The sequence below is a fragment of the Westerdykella ornata genome (assembly GCF_010094085.1).
Source record: "Westerdykella ornata strain CBS 379.55 unplaced genomic scaffold EI97scaffold_22, whole genome shotgun sequence".
Classification (NCBI taxonomy): Eukaryota; Fungi; Ascomycota; class Dothideomycetes; order Pleosporales; family Sporormiaceae; genus Westerdykella; species Westerdykella ornata.
Window position 1 is genome coordinate 150064 of NW_022986872.1, and position 18504 is coordinate 168567.

Sequence of the window (18504 nt, forward strand, 5' to 3'; positions counted from 1 at the left end):
GTCGGCAAACACCAAGCAATGCCTAGGCAAAGAAAGCTCTTCACTAAAAACAGTACAAGCACTAACGGCGCCCTTTGCCATCAGGGCCCCTGACAAGAATACGTATGGCGTTGCTGATTCGCCAACCCAACACACTCCCATCAAGGCGTCGATGGCATCATCCCCCCGTTTTACTAATCATCGTCCCCGTACTTGTAGGTACCACGCAGGAGAGAACCTCACGGCCGCGGCTGTATCAACAGGTGAATAAGCATCGTGGACGAGGCGAAGCTATTGACATTTCAGCCAGTATTAGCATACATCTTGGAATTAATCATCCTCCACCACGGCCGGACCATCTACCCAGCACACGCTCTCATCGACAGTGGTTGGAGATGTCCGAAACCACTCTTGAAGAAGCACCGGGAACCTCGAGATCGACAGTGTAAAAGAGAAATGTACAGACAACAGGAGAAATGATGGTGTACAGAGCTCCATGATCCCTACCTTATGCAATTCTACTGCGCAAAGAAAATACGTCATATCATCATGTCGTGCTTTTCCGGTTACCAGTGCCAGTAAAGAAGAACCCATGGCGACGTCCCGCACGTCCTTGACGCCTGTCAAACGCCCCAATGCTCCCTATGCCTTGTAATCGTGTCGTGAAAATCTTGAACCCAAATCCACCTGTGCCCACCTGCCCGAAATTACGGCTATTAAGCAGCCAACACATAACTCCTCGCGTATCTGACATCCAAGATCTCGCAGGTGCGAGATCAGCGAAAGGCTGGGGCAGCCAATGCTTATCGGAGTACTGCACTGTCTCAATTGCCTCAAGCAGGAGTATTCCAGTTCGATTTCTGGTTGCCTAAGCGCGTCGCCCTCACGGAGAAACCAGACGGGTGCGCAGGAGAGGCAACAACATGCTCGTGCCATAGCAGGCCCTCGAACACCTCTTTCGGATACGCGTCGCTCTCGTGTCCAGAAAACCTCGTCTCAACCGCTTGCAGGATCCTCGAACGTCTGCGCTCCCGCTCACCGACCACAGCGTCCATTAACGTCTGGACGCCATGCCAGCCCAAACGGGATACAACTGCAGGGTGGTTTAGTGTATTGTCCACAAGAGGAAGAGGCGCAGACAGAAGCACACTCGAGAGGGTCGAGGTGACAAAGTCCGGCTTCTGCTCTTCCTCGGCAGGTGCATCCCCGAAGCGGATCTGGCTCAGTCTCGGGTTATGGCCAGACTGATCCGAGATGGTTGGCAAACGCGGGAGGTTGGGCAACTCTGGCGCCGCAACTTGCAAGGCGAAGCCAATAGGAAGATTGATGGCAAGGAACTCGATGATGTCCTGTCTGAGCAAATGGGCAACTTGATGTTCGATGCGATTCGATGACTTGTCAGCAAGGAGATGGTCGGCGTAGAACGGGGCCATGGTAAGGGCCCAGGACAGCGCCTGATCAACCGTATCCCAGCGCAGGAGTGCTTTCACGAGCTCAACACCGCGAGTGAGCATGCTATACAACTCCAGTACATGGCCAGTGGCTGTGTAGCTGATCGCTTGGGACATCCGAGTTCGAGCATCGTTAGAAGGGACTCCAGTTCCATGTCCCGGGTGAAACGGTACCAACTGGTATAAGATCGAATTGACAGCCAAAAGCGGTGCACCATACAACAGCTTGATGCCTTCCTTCAGAGATTCGGGGCTGACAAACGGGTTATCCGTGAACAAATTGGCAGTCAGCGGACCGTCTCTTAAACGCGGCGCAGATGCCAATGCATTCCGAATAGCAGCCAGAATTGGACGGCTTCGACCAACAACCACCGCATGCACAGGAACAGCGCAGAGGACTGTATCGTTTGTGCGTACTTGAAGATAGAAATCGGCAAATTCGGGTCTCCCTACCTGGTCCATGAGCCAGGTGGCAAGGTCCAACGGCTCTTGGAAGCTGGGAGGCCCAAGTTCTTGTGGTTTCAAGCCCGTATGCGGTGGCTTATTCCAATCAGGGTATGTGGTCTCCGATGTTTCGCTGCCGTACACGGCGGGATTCGCTAGGTTGGCACGTGGTAGTTTACGAGGGCTGTGCGAGCTCGAGCGGGTCGACATCTCGGTGGCATGGGGAGGAGAGTAGCGACCATTCGGGGTGCCCTGGTATGTTGCGTTGCCATGGGGCTGGGAATGCGGACCAAAACTAGGTACATATGGCCCCTTAGGAGCAGCTCCAACGGGTGCAGTGCCCCAGAGAGGGTCCTTGCCAGGGACCAGCTGAGAACCATCAGAATGTGAAGGGGGTGGGAAATGGGGACCGGTCAGGCCCGGAGGATGGCCCAGAAAGGTTTGAGGTACGACACCGTTGGTCTGCCCTTGGGTATGCGTTGTGTTAGGGGCGGGGGCAGTCTCCTGCGCACTTCCGAACACGATATTGTCTAGACTGGCGCGACCGGCGTGCGAGGAGACCTGTTGGGCAGTGGGAAGAATGCGGCTTTGAGGGTCCTTTAGGGGAGAGGCGGGAGATATAACCTGCTCAAGCGAGGAAGGCTCAGTTGCGTCGACGTGCTCATCGCTGACAGGTGCCTTCTGGGGAGGGATCTCTGTGTCGTATTGATCTCTGTCTGTTTCCTTTGGGGAAGAGTCTGCCGGAAGATTTGTTAGATGGTCTTGACAGGAGAGCAGTCGGCTCCCCAGAGAGCTCCGACGCACCTTGGTGGGTGATGGCACCTGGGGCCGCCGTCAAGCTCTCGCGTTCGTCTGCTTCAGGGTTCCCGTTGACGGTCTCGGAGGCTCTGGACTGTGGAGTGGGCGGATCACAGGCGGTAGATACTGGTGCACTCTTCTCAACAGACGGCAGGGAGTCCGCGTCGGTGCTAGCCAGCGGACCGCGAGCGGTGCCTTCTGGAGTGAGGGGTCTCACGGTTGGCGGTCGGCGCGCGAATTTGAGGGGAACGGCGGGAATGATGCGTGGAGCAGTTCGGCGTCGCTGCTTAGGCTCTGTGCCCGTCTGGGTTGTGGGTGATGCCATGGGTGATGGCGGCGACGAGCGGACCGATGATTAGAGAATCGCAGAGGGAGAAGAAGCGGCTCCAAGATAATTGCGTCTGCAGCACGGATTCTCAATTATCCTGGAGCGCCTGAGAAAAAGAAGAGCCGGTATGAGAAAGGAAAAGAAAAAGTAGACGCGGCTCTGGAGCTCGCGGGGGAAGAGTGGATGGTGGGTTGCCGGAGTTGGTGAATGTGGGGAAATCTTTAGGCAAACTCAAAGATTTGCTGGGATCCCGGCTTAGTCATCCCTCGACCTCACCACCATCACCAGGCTCTATTATCCATAATTTTGGCACGGCGTACAATGAAGTGAATGATCAGTCCAGTGCTGCTGTGGCTCCGCTTCAGACAAGCTGGGCCCTTTGCCACTGCACCATGGATTATGGTGTCACCCGCTGTGTTAGATGCCTAGCGTTTTGCTGCACACGACTCCGCAGCCTCTCGTATCCCCTAACCGGAAGCAGAAAACAACAGTGCCTATATAGCCTTGTATCGGGCGGATTAGTTGCACGCTGGCCTGTCAAAAATGCAGAACTAATTCATGATGCCATCCAGAATATGGGGAACTCGCTTCCGAACTATACATCCCTCTTTCCAGTCACATTATGCTGAGTCAAACGCATCCTCAATTCTCTGCTGTCAATCAATTGAGTTTGCTAAGGCTCTTTTCTCCTCCTTCCGTACACTTGCTCCAATTCATCTAGCAAGCACCCAATATTGCTTCACGGTCATTATACACGCACCTTCGAAGTAGCATTCTTTCCTGTCACCATCACGCTCTGAATATCATCGCTGAATATACGCCTTTACAAGCAAGAGAATGCGTCCTGCTCACTCCCACCACAAACTGGGTCACCCTCGCACAGGTACCAATGTTTTACCAGTTTTCTAGCTGAATTTCTGTTGATTGAACAGGTAACCGATTCGCCATCCTCGCAGAGTCCGATGAACCAGAAGACAACCATTCGAAAATCGAGCTCGGTTACCAAATATGCAGCCCTGCTTGGAATCAAGGTGCGAAGCATACGGAAAGGCAATGCTGGCTCAAATTCGCAACATGGAATCAAAGCAGCTGAAGGCCAGGCGGGACTACCGCGGCCAGCACCGGTCCTACATTTGAAGCCTCTCTTGCTGTCGGGAAAACCGCCTGCGAGTCCTTTCAAAACGACTTGGCCTTGTCACTTCCAAACCGCGAGTTTACCCTCTCAGTAGACGACTACAGGTATGAGACTCCGAAGCTGGTTCAACGAACACATGGCCAGCCAGTGCCAACGCCGACGCCACCTCCTATCGGTTCACCGGCGAAGGAGGCGAGAGTTAAATTTCTGCAACCGCTTGATCGATGTCTCCAACGGATAGATTGTCCTTCAATGGCAACGACGCGCGAACGACTGGGGTCGATCAACAAACACTCCAGGGAATTTCTTTCTCCAGCGTCACAAACGATACCGCATGCCCTAGGCCGGCCTTCCGTCCTTGCCACGCCTCACGTCGTTGCACCACCTGGAATGAATGCGATGCTCAGGGCAGCACCTGTCCTGATATCAACTTCGGCAGACACGGCCCCAGCATCAGCGACATATCGTGCCATTACGACCCCGAAACGTACTGCAACTCTTTCTGCTCAGCCTTGGTCGGAGCCAATCAAATTGTCGACGACAGCGTCTTCATCAAAAATCACTTCGCAAGCAAAGGAGGTCCTGCGTGTCCTGCCTGCTGGACCACAAACTCCCCAGCAGATGGCTACCCATATAACTTTACCCACTGGCTCGCGAACCCAATCCTTGTCATTTACAATGTCGAATCTAGGCGCGACCTCAACATTTAGGGAGTCATCGTCGGCCGTCAAATCCCTCAGGGAAGGTGAGCCACGTCAGAAGCCGGTGCCATTCACCCAGGTGGAGTCTTTGACTCACAAGCGCGGAAATACCACACTAACTTCAACCTCCAAAGCAGCGAACAGCTTATATACCGGTCATATCACCCGCCTGACACTGAATATCCCGCCAGCGCGACAGATGTCGACGTGTTCCTGGAGCCCAGGTCGGCAGCCTGCACATCTGGTACCAATGTCCAAGTGTCCAGCTTCGCCCTCCGGTCGTAGACCCACGCAACGCGAGCAATTGAAGCATTTTCTGCAAATAGGAAATGCTAAACACTGTTGGTGCTGGATTCACCTCACCATTGACTCAAAACCTCCCATGACGACTGAAGACGTACAGGAGGAGCTGAAACCGGAGCCGCATCTACCACCAGCCGCTCTCCCCGGCTCGAAATTCCGCAACGTCGTTTGCCAACGTGTTGACAGCCCTTCGCTCGAATCATTTGCTCTGACACTCACGCCTTTGGGTTCCGACTTCTTGGACTTAGGGATCCAGGAGGTTTACCATGCGAGTAATGATGTTACCGCGCTTCTTCCTGATGAGTTTGATGGTGATTCCGAGTGGATCATCGACACTCCTACTGAGCCATCTTGTGGTAGTGAGCGCCACATCCAGGATGAGCGCGCTCAATATCGCTCTTCTCCGCCCAAAGAAGGCCGTTATCCCAAGAATGAAACCTTCGTGGCTGCAATGAACACCCTTGAGGACACAGCTCCCCACTCATCTACAGCTATCGATGCTGGTGGAACGGTCCCGTGGACAGAGCGACCCATAGCTCAGGCCTGGAATACGAGGAACTGAACGTACGGAATCTGCCAGAGATGTAAAAAGACGTGGTACGATGGGTCGTAGGCAGTTGGCTCGAGACGGCTCGCTGAGCTCCTGAATCTACGGCCTGTTAACGATTATGCACTGGTTCTCTTAAATGTTTGGTATGATAGACATGTCATCCCGGAAGTGGCATATTCATCGTCGCGTGATCAACTCCGCATCCTTCCTTGTACTAGGTACTTACACAGAGGATAAGAATCGGGACGGCGAGAAGATGATGAAATTTCGGGGTTAGAGACAGTTCATTCAGTTTGTTTTACATGGAAAGTATCTGAAAGACTTAGTAAGCCTTCATTCCCAGGCAAACCTATTTACATCACCAATGCATGCAAGAACCCACAAGTACTTCCAGTGGTTACAAGATGCCCTAGGCCACGGCAACCCAAGACGAAGCATCAACCCAAACCAAACGCCAGTCCACAAGACCCGCCGCCGTCAAGCTCTAAAACTTGACGCCTCTACTCCGAACCCCGACCCCCCATCCGCTCGATGTTACTCATGAGCCTGCTCTTCCCTCCACTACCGCTCCTAGCCAAGCCACCAGCGCCAGCAGCTCCTCCAGAAAAGCCGAACCCACCAGGGGCCCGGAGCCCACTAGGTTTCGCGATGGAGCTTTGCTTCTCGGCGCCCATGGCTCCCAGGCGTTCACCCACACCGCTGCCAGGTCGGCCTCCACTGAGCGAAGATCCAGGACGAGGGGGAGCGCCACCCAAGAAGCCGGTAGTACGCATAGGCTCCGGGTTGGTGTGAGGATGGGCGACAGGGCGAGGGGCCGCCATTTGAGACTTTCGCAGTTCCTCTTGCTGATATTCTTCCATCTTCTCACCACAGAGAGCGAGCATCTGTTCGGCTGCGGCAACGAGCTCGCCCTTCTCGACACGTTCAGCCTCAAGCTCCTGAAGCAGGCCATCGTGGGACTTGCGCAAACTGGACAGTTCGGACTCCAGGCCGGCCAGTTTCGCTTTGAGGTTCTCGATGGTGGACTTGTAAGCCTCCAGATGTTGCGTCAGTTCCGCCTTGCTGGCCGCTTCCTTCGCGCACTTCTCACAAGGTCCAGCCTTGATAGACACGTCCCCAGGAAGAACCTGTGAGAAGGTATCATCCCGCTTCTTCTGTGCTTCGTCAACCTGGCGCTCTAATCGAATGATCTGCAAGCGCAATTCCTTGCACTTCTCGTCGGCCTTTCTCTGATAGTTCTCCTTCAGCGCCTTGATCTTCTTCTCGTGTTTGGCCTTGTACGCTGTATGCAGTTCACGAGCCACTTCATTCACCTTCTCTGCAATAGCAGCCTGACACTCGAGCTCGGAGTAAATTTTCTTGTTCTCCCCAACATCCTCTTCGGGATTGATGAATGTTGTCATGTCCACATTCTTGCTCTCCGCCTCAATCAAACGCGTCTCCAGTTCCGACGACCTCTGCTCTGCGTCTTCAGCACGCTTCTCAACTTCTGCCAGACGCGTGAGGAGAGCCTCGCGCTCGGCATCATTCCGCGCTAGCTCAGCCTGCACATCTTGAAGCAGCTTCTGAACTTCTTCGCCCTTGTTCTTCCAATCCACCATCTGCGCCTCCGCATGCTCTCTCGCGCTGCGCTCATCGCGTAAGAGTTCTTGTGCTTCTCCAACGCGGCGCTCGGCATCCGAAACAGCCTTGACGAGCGAGTCAACTTCAGCCTCCTTGCCAGACAGGGACGCCGTAAGGCTAGATATCTGTGACTGAAAAGTAGACTTCAGCGATTCAAGTTCACGAATAGTGACAGTGGGCACGGAGCGAGGGGTCGGTGGTGGGGGTAGTTCAAAGTCGAGAAGATTGAGGAGCTGGCGATTCTGTGACGGTGTGGCTGGTACACGCGAGTTCGGTTTTGCCGGCGAGCGCTGATTCTGGATATAAGTGAGGAGATTGGGCTCGGTTGTAGATTTGCTAGGCGATTGACGTCCTCGAGACGGCGTTCCTCGTGAAAAGGCTGAGAATGCCTCAATTTGCGCAGTGAAGTCCAGGAGCAGGTTCGTAGTATCTCCTGCATTGTGATCATGCCGTGATTGACGCGGCGTTGGCGAAGGAGTCCGCTCCATTCGCCGGACAGTTGACGGAGTCACAGGTGGACGTGCTCGGGGTGTTGCCTGCTTGAGTTAGCGAAAGGATATCCCCACCCGTGCGAGTCGCGCCGTACCTGATCCATGAGTCCAGACTTTGTGGGGCTCTTCTTGAGGAAAGCAAACTTCGTCATGTCCAGATTGGGCATCTCGGAGAAGTTGCTGAAGCACGTATCGTCCATGGTGACAGACGTGAGATCTGGCCCATCGGGGTTCAGCTCTGTCTCATCAGCACCGAGGTAGTCGTCTATGTCGGCTATGCCGTGTTCTTCCCGATATGTGGAAGAGCGCTCGTGAAATTCATGCCTCTCGAAGTGTGTTTGCTCCATCAGTTTCATGGCGACGGTCAAGCCTTCGTTGTCCCGCAACGCAGACTCATGCGAACTCGAAGAACTGTCCCTCTTTACATGAGGCATAAGCTCCGCCGTCAGGGAGCTGGCGTCCAAACTCTGGTTCACCTCTCTCTCTTCAGCCGCTGTATGGAAGGATTTGGTGGGCGACGAGTCATTGCGCGATCGCTCGCTCAAGGTGGAGTCCGGACGATCCACTGCCATTTTCTTGATTGGGGAACATTTCTTGGGACTGTGACGGGCTACTGCGTTTTCTATGTCTTCCATATCGTCAAACTCGTTCAGCGATGGTTGTGCCGGAGCCGCTTTGATGGGAGATGTGCGCTCCTTGGAGCCGAGGCCCTTCGAGGGTGATGGCAATCTGAAAGCGGATTGAGGATCGTTGTCGGAAATTCTAGAGTATGGTTTGGTGGGAGTCGAGGTTGTGACTTCGGGCGGTGCGATGTTCTCTTGATCGGGCTCAACATGGGTTATGAAGGGAGACGAAGGAGCCTCGTGCCAGCTGATGTCGCCTTCCTCGATAGGAATAGGATTGGAGTTGAGCTTCTGCGGGGAGACTTCAACCAGTGCTTCTGCCATGTCTGCAATGGTAGGAAAATAGATGGGCGTGGTGGTTGACAATGTGAGATGTTCAAACGGACAAGCTTTGCATGTTTGTTTTGTGTTTATGGTGTATGGTTGGCCCAGTTGCAGGGCAGTGCCAATCGGGCTTAGCCTAATTCACCATCTGCCCAACCAAACCTTGGAAATGACTGCCAGTCAGGTATAAAGTAACTAGACGTGAATAAAACAACAGGAGGGCAGAACAGCAATGATGCATACAGTCGTTGAACAGGCGGTATCGGCAGAAATAGGGTTTGATCCCCTCTGCGCATCCGGTCCATGCCCACCAGCCACTGTTCAAACTACAGATCATCTCAGACACCATCTACATGTACACTGTATACCTACAACTGCACATCGAACAATCCGACCTGCACACTGGTCTACATATTGACTTTATCCTCATTTCGATAATTGATAGCGGCCCGCAACGCGCCGGCTAAGCGCTGGTACTCCTTCAACAGTTCGTCCACCTCCTTCAACTTGAGCTCCTGTCCATCCTTGGCCTCCAGAAACTTCTTGACAGGCGGCGTCGTCTTCCGCAATGCTTCCAGCGCTGCTACCGCCCGCACTGCCTTCTCTTCCACGTGTGGCACTTCTCCGGACACGGTTCGAGACGCCGGAGAGGCCTGGGGCAGCTGTTTATTGTGCTCAATGATCGGTGAAGCCGCATTGGGTGTGTTAGAAGCGCTCGGAGTTGCACGTCCAAACCTAGGAAGTACATTCATATTGGCGAAGCGATTCAGTGGGTTCAAAGAGTTGCTCATGCTCCTGAGCGAGTCCACCGCGAAGCCAGCACTATTGGATGACTGTGGTTCCGGTCTGACAGGGACAGAGGGTGCCAATTTGCCGTCATTCGAAGTCGTCGTTGCTGCAGGCTTTCGACTGCTATTGCTGCCGCCAGACTTTGCTGAGTCCACACTACGGTCCCTTATCGGACGACGGCCACCAAACAAATCCGCCATCTTGCTACCCGGGTCCCTTCTGCCATCGCCAAAGGCATTCTCATCGCCAAAAACTGAGCTAGCGGCACTCACACTACCAGCATCATCTTCGGCTCTGGCTGTTCCGGACGGTGACGAGACCAGTTTACGTGCTTCAGCAAGCGTCTTGGGTAGTATGGGTGCATCATGGATTCCTGGGCTGTTGGGATCTCGTTCCCTGACTTTCCCGAACAGGAACTTCAAACTATTCTCAAGGGTGCTGTTGATGGTATCAAGCGCCTGGTCCGCAGAATCGATGATGGAGTCCCGCACGGCATCAGAGGCGGCTTCGATCCTGTTCGTTTGGGTTTGGATCAGCTGGCTCAGGCGACGTTGCGCTTTGGATCCCGGACTAGGAGCCCGCTTTGGAGCGTCTCTTACGGGAGTAGCTGGAGTCTGTGTGAGATCCGGCGCTTGAGATAACCCGAGCGGCATTGGTGTTATCTCGGCATGCGGGGTCGTGGGCCGGGAGGGTGTTCTTCCCGCTTCTTCTGCGCGGAGAGAGGAGAGATCAACTGTTTCCAAGAACGATACCGCCGCTTCGAGGTTGACCAGGCAATATCCGGTCTCACCGTCGAGGCGGCTGAGCCCTCTGAACCGCTGAACGAATTTGAGATTGCTAACCACATTGAGTGACTCCGGGGATGAAGTAATGAGTGTGTAGATCAAGGTCGGGAGCACTTCGTCTGCGGACGAGGTAGCAGGGAAGATTTTTGACAGCGCCTCGACAATGGATTTGTGGGCGGCCGTTAGATGCCGGAGTTTTCCCAACGGATATCGCTCCTCGTCCATTTTCTGTATGTCGGCCCTCGCAGTCGACAAATATTCTCTTATTTCACCCTCACGCTCCTTTGTCCTGGACTTCTCCGCTTCCGATAGGTCATCTGCGGTCATCAACAATTCTCTCAACCCAATACCCACCAGCGAAAGCGCAGCAGTACGTGAGCGAAGCTTGTGATCTCGTTCCTCATCGTCGGTGCTGCGGTGTCGATATATCCGGTCATACACCCGCTCGCACACCATTCTCTCCACTGCTTCTTCAATAGACAGGCGCTTCGCTTCTAACTGCCTCCTGGCCTTCTTCCGATTGGCGACTTCGGTTGCGGTAAGCATCTGCTGTTCTCCCACATTATCGCCTGCCTTGCCTGTCCGCCCAGCAGGAGATCCAGCATCGTTTCTTGACAACCTAGAAGCTAAGGTTGCTATATGGGTGTTGATATGGGCGGACGCCCGTGAATAGAAGTCTTGGAAAAGCTCAGACAGAGCGTCGGCGGACAAGGGGCTCGGATGCACCTTGGCGGAGAGGGACTCTAGAAATCTGAACATGGTCAGAGCAAGAAGTACTACAGCTTATATGGAAGGTATACCTCTCAGTCAAGCTCCTTATCTCAATTGGGAGCTCCTCAAAGCTGTCCGGCACTCCGTCTTCCGATATTGTTGCTTCTCCTACATGCTCCTGGGTCGTGAATACGCTTCCCTCAACATGGTGATCCTCGTCCTCCGGAGAGATCCTTTCTCGGAGAGGATCCAGAATATCATTAACAGGAGGCCCCTGGAGTGTGCTTGCGCGGTTGCGGGATCGCGTTCCCTTCGACTGTGTGGGTTCAAGTCGACTGAAGGATTTGGCAGAGTGCAGTTGTTTTGGCCGTTCGCTCATGATTGAGAGTCGATGAAAACGAGAGACGCATGCAAAGTGATTGGTGTCTTCATCCGTAGACCTGGTGGTAATGTGGTGTGTCGATTGCGAATGTCCTGCGGAGCATGCGGGTCAAATACGGACAGGTCCTAAGGATATAAAGATGATAAAGCCCTTTTGCAGCCGCAACTTATATACAATACCACCCTTTTCTGCGGCGTATATGTGAAAAGGAGACGTCATGAATCAGAATGAGGAGCACCGCGTTGTAGGGTGAACGCGTTGCATGAGGTCCGTTATCGATACCGAACTTGCCGCTATTCCTCTTTGGACAGTCACAGTGAGCGGAGTGGCGCGGGCGAGCAGCGTCATAAGCAGGACAAGCACCATTCATTCCCTCCAGGACTCTACGACACACTTCCCTCTGTACCGCATTCCCTACGATTTCCTTCATTCAAGACGTATTCACCATGCGCCGGAAACGACTCTGCACATCTACCAAGACCCTGACAGCGTCTCTCCTCATCTCCCTCCTCTCCGTCGCCTCGGCCAGCGCCAGCGATGCGCGCATCCTCCCACCTCCACCCTCTACCCCAGATCCCAATCACAACAACCCCGTGCGGGAGTTCTCCCTGCGACACATATTCCACCATGGCACATACAAGTACCCAAACCTTCATCGCCGCCTTGACATCCCCGAGCAAGCCGCCATATGGATGGCGGATGACGAGAACACGTCCGAGCGGTTGCCTGTGCCTCCGCTACGGGCTAGAGCAGAAGTCATGAGTATCCAGCGACTAGCGGACAGGAGTAAAGAGAGCATAGACGGGATATTAGACTGGGGCATGAGGACGGGGAGGGCAGTGCAACTCGCCGCGGAGGATTGGACTATTGACGAGCTACCGGGTCCCAACGTCTCCGACAAGGAGACGGTACTCAGCTTCGCGCGCATGGCCTCCAACGCATATATCATGGAGCCGCATACCGGGGAGTGGACAGATGTTGGGGGAGGGTACAACTACACAGAAGACTTTGGCTGGGAATCCGACGGGCTCCGCGGGCACATCTTCGCGGATACGACCAACTCGACCGTGGTCATAGGCGTGAAGGGAACGTCACCCGCCGTCTTCGACGGCTCGGAGACGACGACGAATGACAAGATCAACGATAATCTCTTCTTCAGTTGCTGCTGCGGGCAAGGTGGCCAGTACCTCTGGCGACAGGTCTGCGACTGCCAGACGGCTGCATACAAATGCAACTCCACCTGTCTTGTCACCGCCCTACGCGCAAAGAACAGATACTACTCGGCGGCGCGGGACCTCTACCACAATGTCACGGCCATGTATCCGAATGCAGAGGTGTGGATGGCTGGACACTCGCTCGGCGGCGCGGTCTCCTCCTTCATCGCGCTGACATACGGCCACCCAGCGGTTACCTTCGAAGCCGTGCCAGAAGCCATGCCCGCAGCGCGCTTGGGGCTCCCTACGCCTCCAGGCCACCAGGTGGGCTCGCTGCAAACCCGCCAAATGACGGGAGGTTTCCACTTCGGCCATACCGCAGATCCAGTCTACATGGGCCAGTGCAACACAGTAGGCAGCGCCTGCACCCTCGGCGGCTACGCCATGCAAAGCGTCTGCCACACAGGCCTGAAATGCGTCTACGACACCGTCTCCGATCTGGGCTGGCGCGTCGGTATCGGCACACACAAGATCGTGAACGTGATACGGGATGTGCTGGAGAAGTACGATACGCCCCCGAAGTGTGAGCCCAATCTCGACTGCACGGATTGTTATCCATGGGAGTTCTTTGAGAGTAATGGCACCGAGCCTAGTTCTAGTTCGTCGACGAGCCTGGTCACCAGTACGAAGACTTCGTCCCAGTCGTCGGCGACCTCATGGACGAGGACGGCGACGTGCAAGACGCCTGGATGGTGGGGCTGTTTGGATGAGCCGGAGACGACCACGGTTTCTACGACAAGTAGTTCTTCAAGCTCGACGACGACGTCGTGTAAGACGCCGGGATGGTTTGGCTGTAAAGACGAAACGACGACGGTTTCCACCAGTACATCCAAACCCGGCAGTACGGCTACACCGGCCCCGGCTCCAAGTATCACAACGACAACGAGGCCAAGACAAAGTACCAGCAGCAGCAGCAGCAGTAGCACCAGCTGCGAAACTCCCGGATGGTTCGGCGGCTGTCTTGACCCCACATCGTCGCCTTCTCCATCGCCATCCCATACAGCGAGTCGTACTTCCAGCAGTAGCTGCGAGACACCCGGCTGGTTCGGTGGTTGCCGGGATCCCACGTCCTCCCCCACACCCACCAAGTCGCCGACACCAAGTCGTTCGCGCAAACCGCCGGAGACAACGACGTCATGTACGTCCAGAGCATTCTTCGGACTGATCTGTGTTGATCCGGATGACGCATCGGCGACGAAGGCGGTGGATGCTGAAGAGGATTTGGTGGAGATGATGGAGTTGTGAGTGGAGTCGTTGACATGTCTCTTCGTTTATCTCTTAACTCGGATTCGGTACGCTGTTGGGTTACTGCAAATCGCATTACTATACACTTGCATCTTGTTTCCATTGTCTTTTGTCTTCAGTTCGGCGTCGGGAAGGTATAGGGGTTACCGGAGGAATACCAGCATGAGGCGTTGCATTTTTACATAGTACAAATACTCAACATCTAGCAGATTATGCGATCAAATCTTTATCAGTATAAAACATTCAGTGTGCACAGGTAGTTGGTCGACATATTCGTAGCTAGCTAGGAGAAGGGGATCCAGTGACGTCCCTACCGATACCAATCCCATCACCCGTTGGGTGTAGGAAGTCATTTCAAATCAAGTTCCAATAATGGCATTACCATTTGATATAAAGAATCAGGCATACAGATGGGCATCGCAATCATGAAATCATCTGCAATCACGGGCCGACACTTCTCAACCCAGCTTCAAGATCCAGTGCACTGCACCCTCATTCAATCTCCTGTATGCTATTACACCACCGAACGACCGCCGCCACCAGCCGCTCTCGCTCAGAGTGGCCCCCATCAAATCACAGCATCACATTCCCCCCCTCACAACTCCTTCTTCGTCTCATTCCGGCCTTGACGCTGAGTCGGTGCCTCCACCGCCGCCCTCTCGATGAAGCCCTTGCCCACCTTAGCAGTCTCTCTCCACCCCTTCTGCCTCGCCCAGAACCGAACCTCCGGCGTCGCCTCCCTCAGACTCGCCTGCCGCTGCTCTTCCTCAAGCCCTTCCCTCGTAATCTCCTCCTCCCCCAGGTCCTTCGCCTTGGGCAGCTTCTCCAATCGGCTAAGATTCTCTTCAAAATATCGCTTACGTACCAGGTACTGCTCACGACGCTCCTTTTGCAGTCCCGGGGAATCCAGTTTGGAGATGGCGACGCGGACGGCCCAACGGAAGAGGAGGAAGACGTGTTCGGAGAAGAAGACGGTGAGGAGGAGAGCCCAGCCTCGGATGCTGCCCGGGTGGCCATCTGGGCCGAGCCCATCGTTGGAGAAGAGATAGACGAGAGCTGAGGTAGTCAGACTGCCGAGCCAGGTCAGGAAGCTCAGCGAGTCGAGCCATGGGCCGATGGTGTCGGCGCGCCAGGGCGTCGGACGCTGCATCTCGACGCAAATCTTCATGGCATCCGCGCGAAGCTCCATCCAGTCGTTGAGAAGAAACGATGCTCCAGTCAACGGCCACACTACGGAGAACAAGCTGAGGTACCCGAACTGAAGAACCATCTCACGCAGATCGGTCGTAACATCGTACACGTCCAGCTCCGCCTCTTGGCGAACACGTTTTAGGAACTCAGTCTCCTCGGGGGGGTCGTTGTCTGTACGCGCAGTTGATGAGCCTCCATTCCTCGCTGCTCGCTCAGATTGCATTTCCTTGTACTTCGAAAACCCTCGTCGCTTGAGGTACGGAACAATCAGCTCGAGGGCCAAGTTCACAACCTGGGCTGTCACTGTGAAGTAAACGACCTGCTTTCGAAGTCTGTCTGGGTTGATGGTGAATGTTCCAGGTTTGGGCGCCCTGAGTTGCTTCTCATCCGCCGCGAATGGCTTCACCGTGACATTGAAGATGTCGAGATAGGGGACGATGATATTGCCGAAGGGAACATAGACGAATGCGGTTAGGAAGATTGGGAGATAGGAGGCGATGAAGTCTATGACAAACAGCTTCTGCGTGAGAGCCGCGTGGTACGCTCCTTGGGTTTCGTAGTTTTCAAAGTCGGTCAGCATGGTGGCGAAATTGGTTAATATACTTCGGTTGATGGGGTTTGCAATCGTCAGGATGAGTGTGGGGAGGAAGACCTGGGCCATGTCAGTGAGAGTTGAACCTCTTTGTCGATGTTACATACCAAGATACTTTTGAAAGGTCCATTATACACCTCGGAGATGAACACCTCGATACCAAAGCATGTCGCAATTACAGCTCCCAGCATGAGCGCAGCACCCAGTGCAAATGGAATTTGCAGAAGCTGTCGTTGCAAGCGTTTCGTGGCGGGAAAGATCTGGATCTTCTCACCCGTGACAGCGTCGGTTATCTCCTTTACAGGGCGAAAGTCTTTCCTTTTCGTATCAATTCTCGAAACCCCGCGGACGTCCCATCGGACGGCAAGGTCTATCTCCTGGTGCTTCCACCACTCGGTGAATATGGTGCACCACACGCAACTTATGATGCCATATACGGGAGAGAAGTGGCCGAGGAATAGCCAACACGCCGCACCGAATGCTGCCGGAAATACGAGAAACGCGAAGTAGGACTGCGTAAAAGCGAAGTAGTAAGCAACCTTGGCCCCAAAACGATTGCGGATCTCGTCCAGGTCCTCGGTCGTCAGTGTCCAGGAAGTGGTCCACTTCCGAATCCAATCTTTATTTGCTCGATGATCATGCAGCGCGAAGACAGACTCCACGCTCTTCCATTCGCCCTCTTTGGGCGTGATTCCAGCTCCTCCTTCTTCCACTGGATTCGTGATGAGCTGGTATATGATTCTCAAGCGCTCGGCTTCGTACAGAGGTTCTTCCTCGAGGGCTTCGCGCGTCTCTTTCGGGGGAGCTGCGGTTCGGACGCCATGAATCCAGTCCCTTACTCTGCCAATGTGGTCAGCCCAATACCTTTTCGAGAAACTGGGGTTTTGGTCCTACCGAGATCTGTATACTTCTCCGAACAAGTGCTCGTCGGATACGGCTTTGACAAACACGAGGACAGAGTCGTTATCCCCGTCACGCACCGATGTCTGCAGACCAACGGATGCAAGGGCTTCAACAAGCTTTTCGAATTGTGATATGGCAACAGATTTGTCTGCTATCGTCAACTTTCCATGATCCCCTATTTACGAGAACCGGAGACATACCCGTCTTCGCGAATCGATAGCTGATGACATAGTCGACATCCATGTTGGTCTGCAGCGCATGGCTCTTTGGTGGGGCCATGATGGCAGTTGCACGGACGTGCAGCCCGAAGAGATTATACAGTCGCGTTGCCTGTGCCTCAACTGGTGGACCTAGTTCAAATGCTGGGGGAGGAACGCGGCGGAAAAAAGGGTGAGTCGGAGCTGGAACGAAGGGGCAGAGAGTTTTGGAGAAGCTCTGGTCGAGCTTGTTGGAGGACAACGTCATAGCTCGACCGCGGGACGGTTCCGGCGACCCTTGTCCTCTCTCAAGCGAGGCATAACGTCAGCGACTGGCTCATGCACGGGACTGGCTCGTGCACGATTTCGGGACATTCACCAGCTACAACAGTGAGGCTGTACAAGGCTATATATATATTAAAATCACCAGATTTTTTGGTGTAGCAATTAGAGAGGCTTATTGTATCATGTGACACAATATATTACTATATCTCCTGGCGGAAGCGGTTAGGTAGCCGTATCTTGTGTGTACATGTTGCAGCAGCTCTGTCTACTTCCAGCACAGGTATCTCTGGCTGTACTTCCTTAATAGCTTCCGGAGTTGCTGCAGGAGGCTTAAGGCTCTTTTTCTTGCCTCTTTTAGCAAGTCTTATATCATCACGGAGTTGTTTTTCAATTGCGCGGGCCTGCTGGGTTTCCTGTACCTCAAAGGCCTTCTGCTCATGCTCCCGCTGGCACTCTAATTTAGCAGCAGCTTGTAGTTGTCGTCTCTCCTCAAGCAAGGCAGCTTTCTGAGCCTTTGCCTCCTCTCGCCACTTGCTCTCTGCATCCTTTTGAGCCTGTATTGCTTTCTTCTCCTCATCCTTATCTGCCTGGCGCTGGCGTGCCTGTGCAACTTTTGCAGGTGACCAAAATACAGCACCACCATTGTACTCTGCTGCTGGCTCAAGGAGCAACGGCTTACCTCGTTGACGGCGCTTTCTCTCATTGATTAGTGCTTCTTTGAGCTGCTCATTTTCTACCTGAAGGATCTGCTTTTCTGCAGCAATTGAGTGTATTGTATAGGAGAGCTTTGATGCCCGTGAATCGTATATATCTTCCACAACTTGGCGTAGAAGCCACTCAATCTTACGCCAGTCGCTAGCACTAAGTACTGATGAAGTACTGTCACTTGAAGATGGGCGGTTATCTTGTGAGCGGAAGCGTACTAGTACCCATTCTGGATCAAAAGGAGCTAGTCCAGTAGCTTCAACGGCTGAAAGTATGGTCATGGGTTTAAGAAAGCTATCCCAGGCAGTCCAAAATAGGTGGAAAAAGTCCCTCTTTGTAATACTGCAGAGTCCCTGGCACCCTTCCATCCATTTAGCTAGGCTTTCACTGTATGCCCTGGCCAGTGGGCTAAACACGCCAACATCAAGCGGCTGCAAGGTGTGGGTACTGTGAGACGGAAATATTGCAAGTAGAATCTTGTTGTCATCGCAGTATTGTATAAAATCCATTGTTACGTGTGATCCATGGCTATCAAGGATCAATAGCCTGTAGCCATGCCTGACTTTCGGCTTTGTTTCCCGGTCAAATACCTGCTTAAGCCAATTCAGGCCAATATTGTGGTTTGTCCAGCCTGAGAGAGATGAGGCAAAGAAGGCCTTGTACGATTTTGGGTCGAAATCTTGAAGCCACGAGTCTTGAATATTGCCAGAGTTTGCCTGATAAATCAGTGCTGGCGTGAGTGCAGTGCCATCAGC

At 53.9% G+C, this 18504-nt stretch overlaps 7 protein-coding genes across 7 annotated transcripts; 2 read left to right on the forward strand and 5 right to left on the reverse strand.

Annotated features, from left to right (window-relative positions):
- Window positions 1-812: 812 nt before the first annotated feature.
- Window positions 813-2997, reverse strand: EI97DRAFT_444358 (uncharacterized protein; the record flags this gene model as incomplete). Its single annotated transcript, XM_033799895.1, has 2 exons — window positions 813-2611; window positions 2679-2997. The coding sequence occupies 2 exons, from the start codon at window positions 2995-2997 to the stop codon at window positions 813-815; spliced, it is 2118 nt and encodes a 705-aa protein (XP_033651611.1).
- Window positions 2998-4214: 1217 nt separating this feature from the next.
- On the forward strand, window positions 4215-5945 carry EI97DRAFT_135273 (uncharacterized protein). Its single transcript, XM_033793157.1, has one exon. It carries the CDS (start codon window positions 4388-4390, stop codon window positions 5699-5701), a length of 1314 nt encoding a protein of 437 aa, XP_033651612.1. The 5' UTR covers window positions 4215-4387; the 3' UTR covers window positions 5702-5945.
- Window positions 5946-5957: 12 nt separating this feature from the next.
- Window positions 5958-8798, reverse strand: EI97DRAFT_495548 (uncharacterized protein). Its single transcript, XM_033802438.1, has 2 exons — window positions 7899-8798; window positions 5958-7848 (listed from the first exon to the last, which is right to left on the reverse strand). Exons 1-2 carry the CDS (start codon window positions 8748-8750, stop codon window positions 6190-6192), a joined length of 2511 nt encoding a protein of 836 aa, XP_033651613.1. The 5' UTR covers window positions 8751-8798; the 3' UTR covers window positions 5958-6189.
- Window positions 8799-8953: 155 nt separating this feature from the next.
- EI97DRAFT_435444 (uncharacterized protein) lies at window positions 8954-11650 on the reverse strand. The gene is made up of 2 exons (XM_033798865.1): window positions 11125-11650; window positions 8954-11075 (listed from the first exon to the last, which is right to left on the reverse strand). Exons 1-2 carry the CDS (start codon window positions 11412-11414, stop codon window positions 9158-9160), a joined length of 2208 nt encoding a protein of 735 aa, XP_033651614.1. The 5' UTR covers window positions 11415-11650; the 3' UTR covers window positions 8954-9157.
- Window positions 11651-11863: 213 nt separating this feature from the next.
- EI97DRAFT_382142 (alpha/beta-hydrolase) lies at window positions 11864-13876 on the forward strand (the record flags this gene model as incomplete). The annotated part of the gene is made up of 2 exons (XM_033795843.1): window positions 11864-13529; window positions 13635-13876. The coding sequence occupies 2 exons, from the start codon at window positions 11864-11866 to the stop codon at window positions 13874-13876; spliced, it is 1908 nt and encodes a 635-aa protein (XP_033651615.1).
- A 205-nt stretch (window positions 13877-14081) lies between these two features.
- Window positions 14082-16841, reverse strand: EI97DRAFT_479279 (DUF590-domain-containing protein; the record flags this gene model as incomplete). The annotated part of the gene is made up of 4 exons (XM_033802004.1): window positions 14082-15719; window positions 15767-16499; window positions 16554-16713; window positions 16763-16841. The coding sequence occupies 4 exons, from the start codon at window positions 16839-16841 to the stop codon at window positions 14472-14474; spliced, it is 2220 nt and encodes a 739-aa protein (XP_033651616.1). The 3' UTR covers window positions 14082-14471.
- Window positions 16842-17373: 532 nt separating this feature from the next.
- Window positions 17374-17841, reverse strand: EI97DRAFT_347428 (uncharacterized protein; the record flags this gene model as incomplete). The annotated part of the gene is made up of 1 exon (XM_033794800.1): window positions 17374-17841. A coding segment is annotated over one exon (468 nt), but the record flags the coding sequence as incomplete, so codon positions are not given.
- Window positions 17842-18504: the final 663 nt, after the last annotated feature.

Bases quoted from the DNA above. Each gene is read 5' to 3' on its own strand.
- EI97DRAFT_135273 (XM_033793157.1), top strand. From the start codon at position 4,388: ATGGCAACGACGCGCGAACGACTGGGGTCGATCAACAAACACTCCAGG.
- EI97DRAFT_495548 (XM_033802438.1), bottom strand. From the start codon at position 8,750: ATGGCAGAAGCACTGGTTGAAGTCTCCCCGCAGAAGCTCAACTCCAAT. The intron at 7,849-7,898 runs GTACGGCGCGAC...TAACTCAAGCAG, and splicing joins AGTCTGGACTCATGGATCAG to GCAACACCCCGAGCACGTCC.
- EI97DRAFT_435444 (XM_033798865.1), bottom strand. From the start codon at position 11,414: ATGAGCGAACGGCCAAAACAACTGCACTCTGCCAAATCCTTCAGTCGA. The intron at 11,076-11,124 runs GTATACCTTCCA...GACCATGTTCAG, and splicing joins ATAAGGAGCTTGACTGAGAG to ATTTCTAGAGTCCCTCTCCG.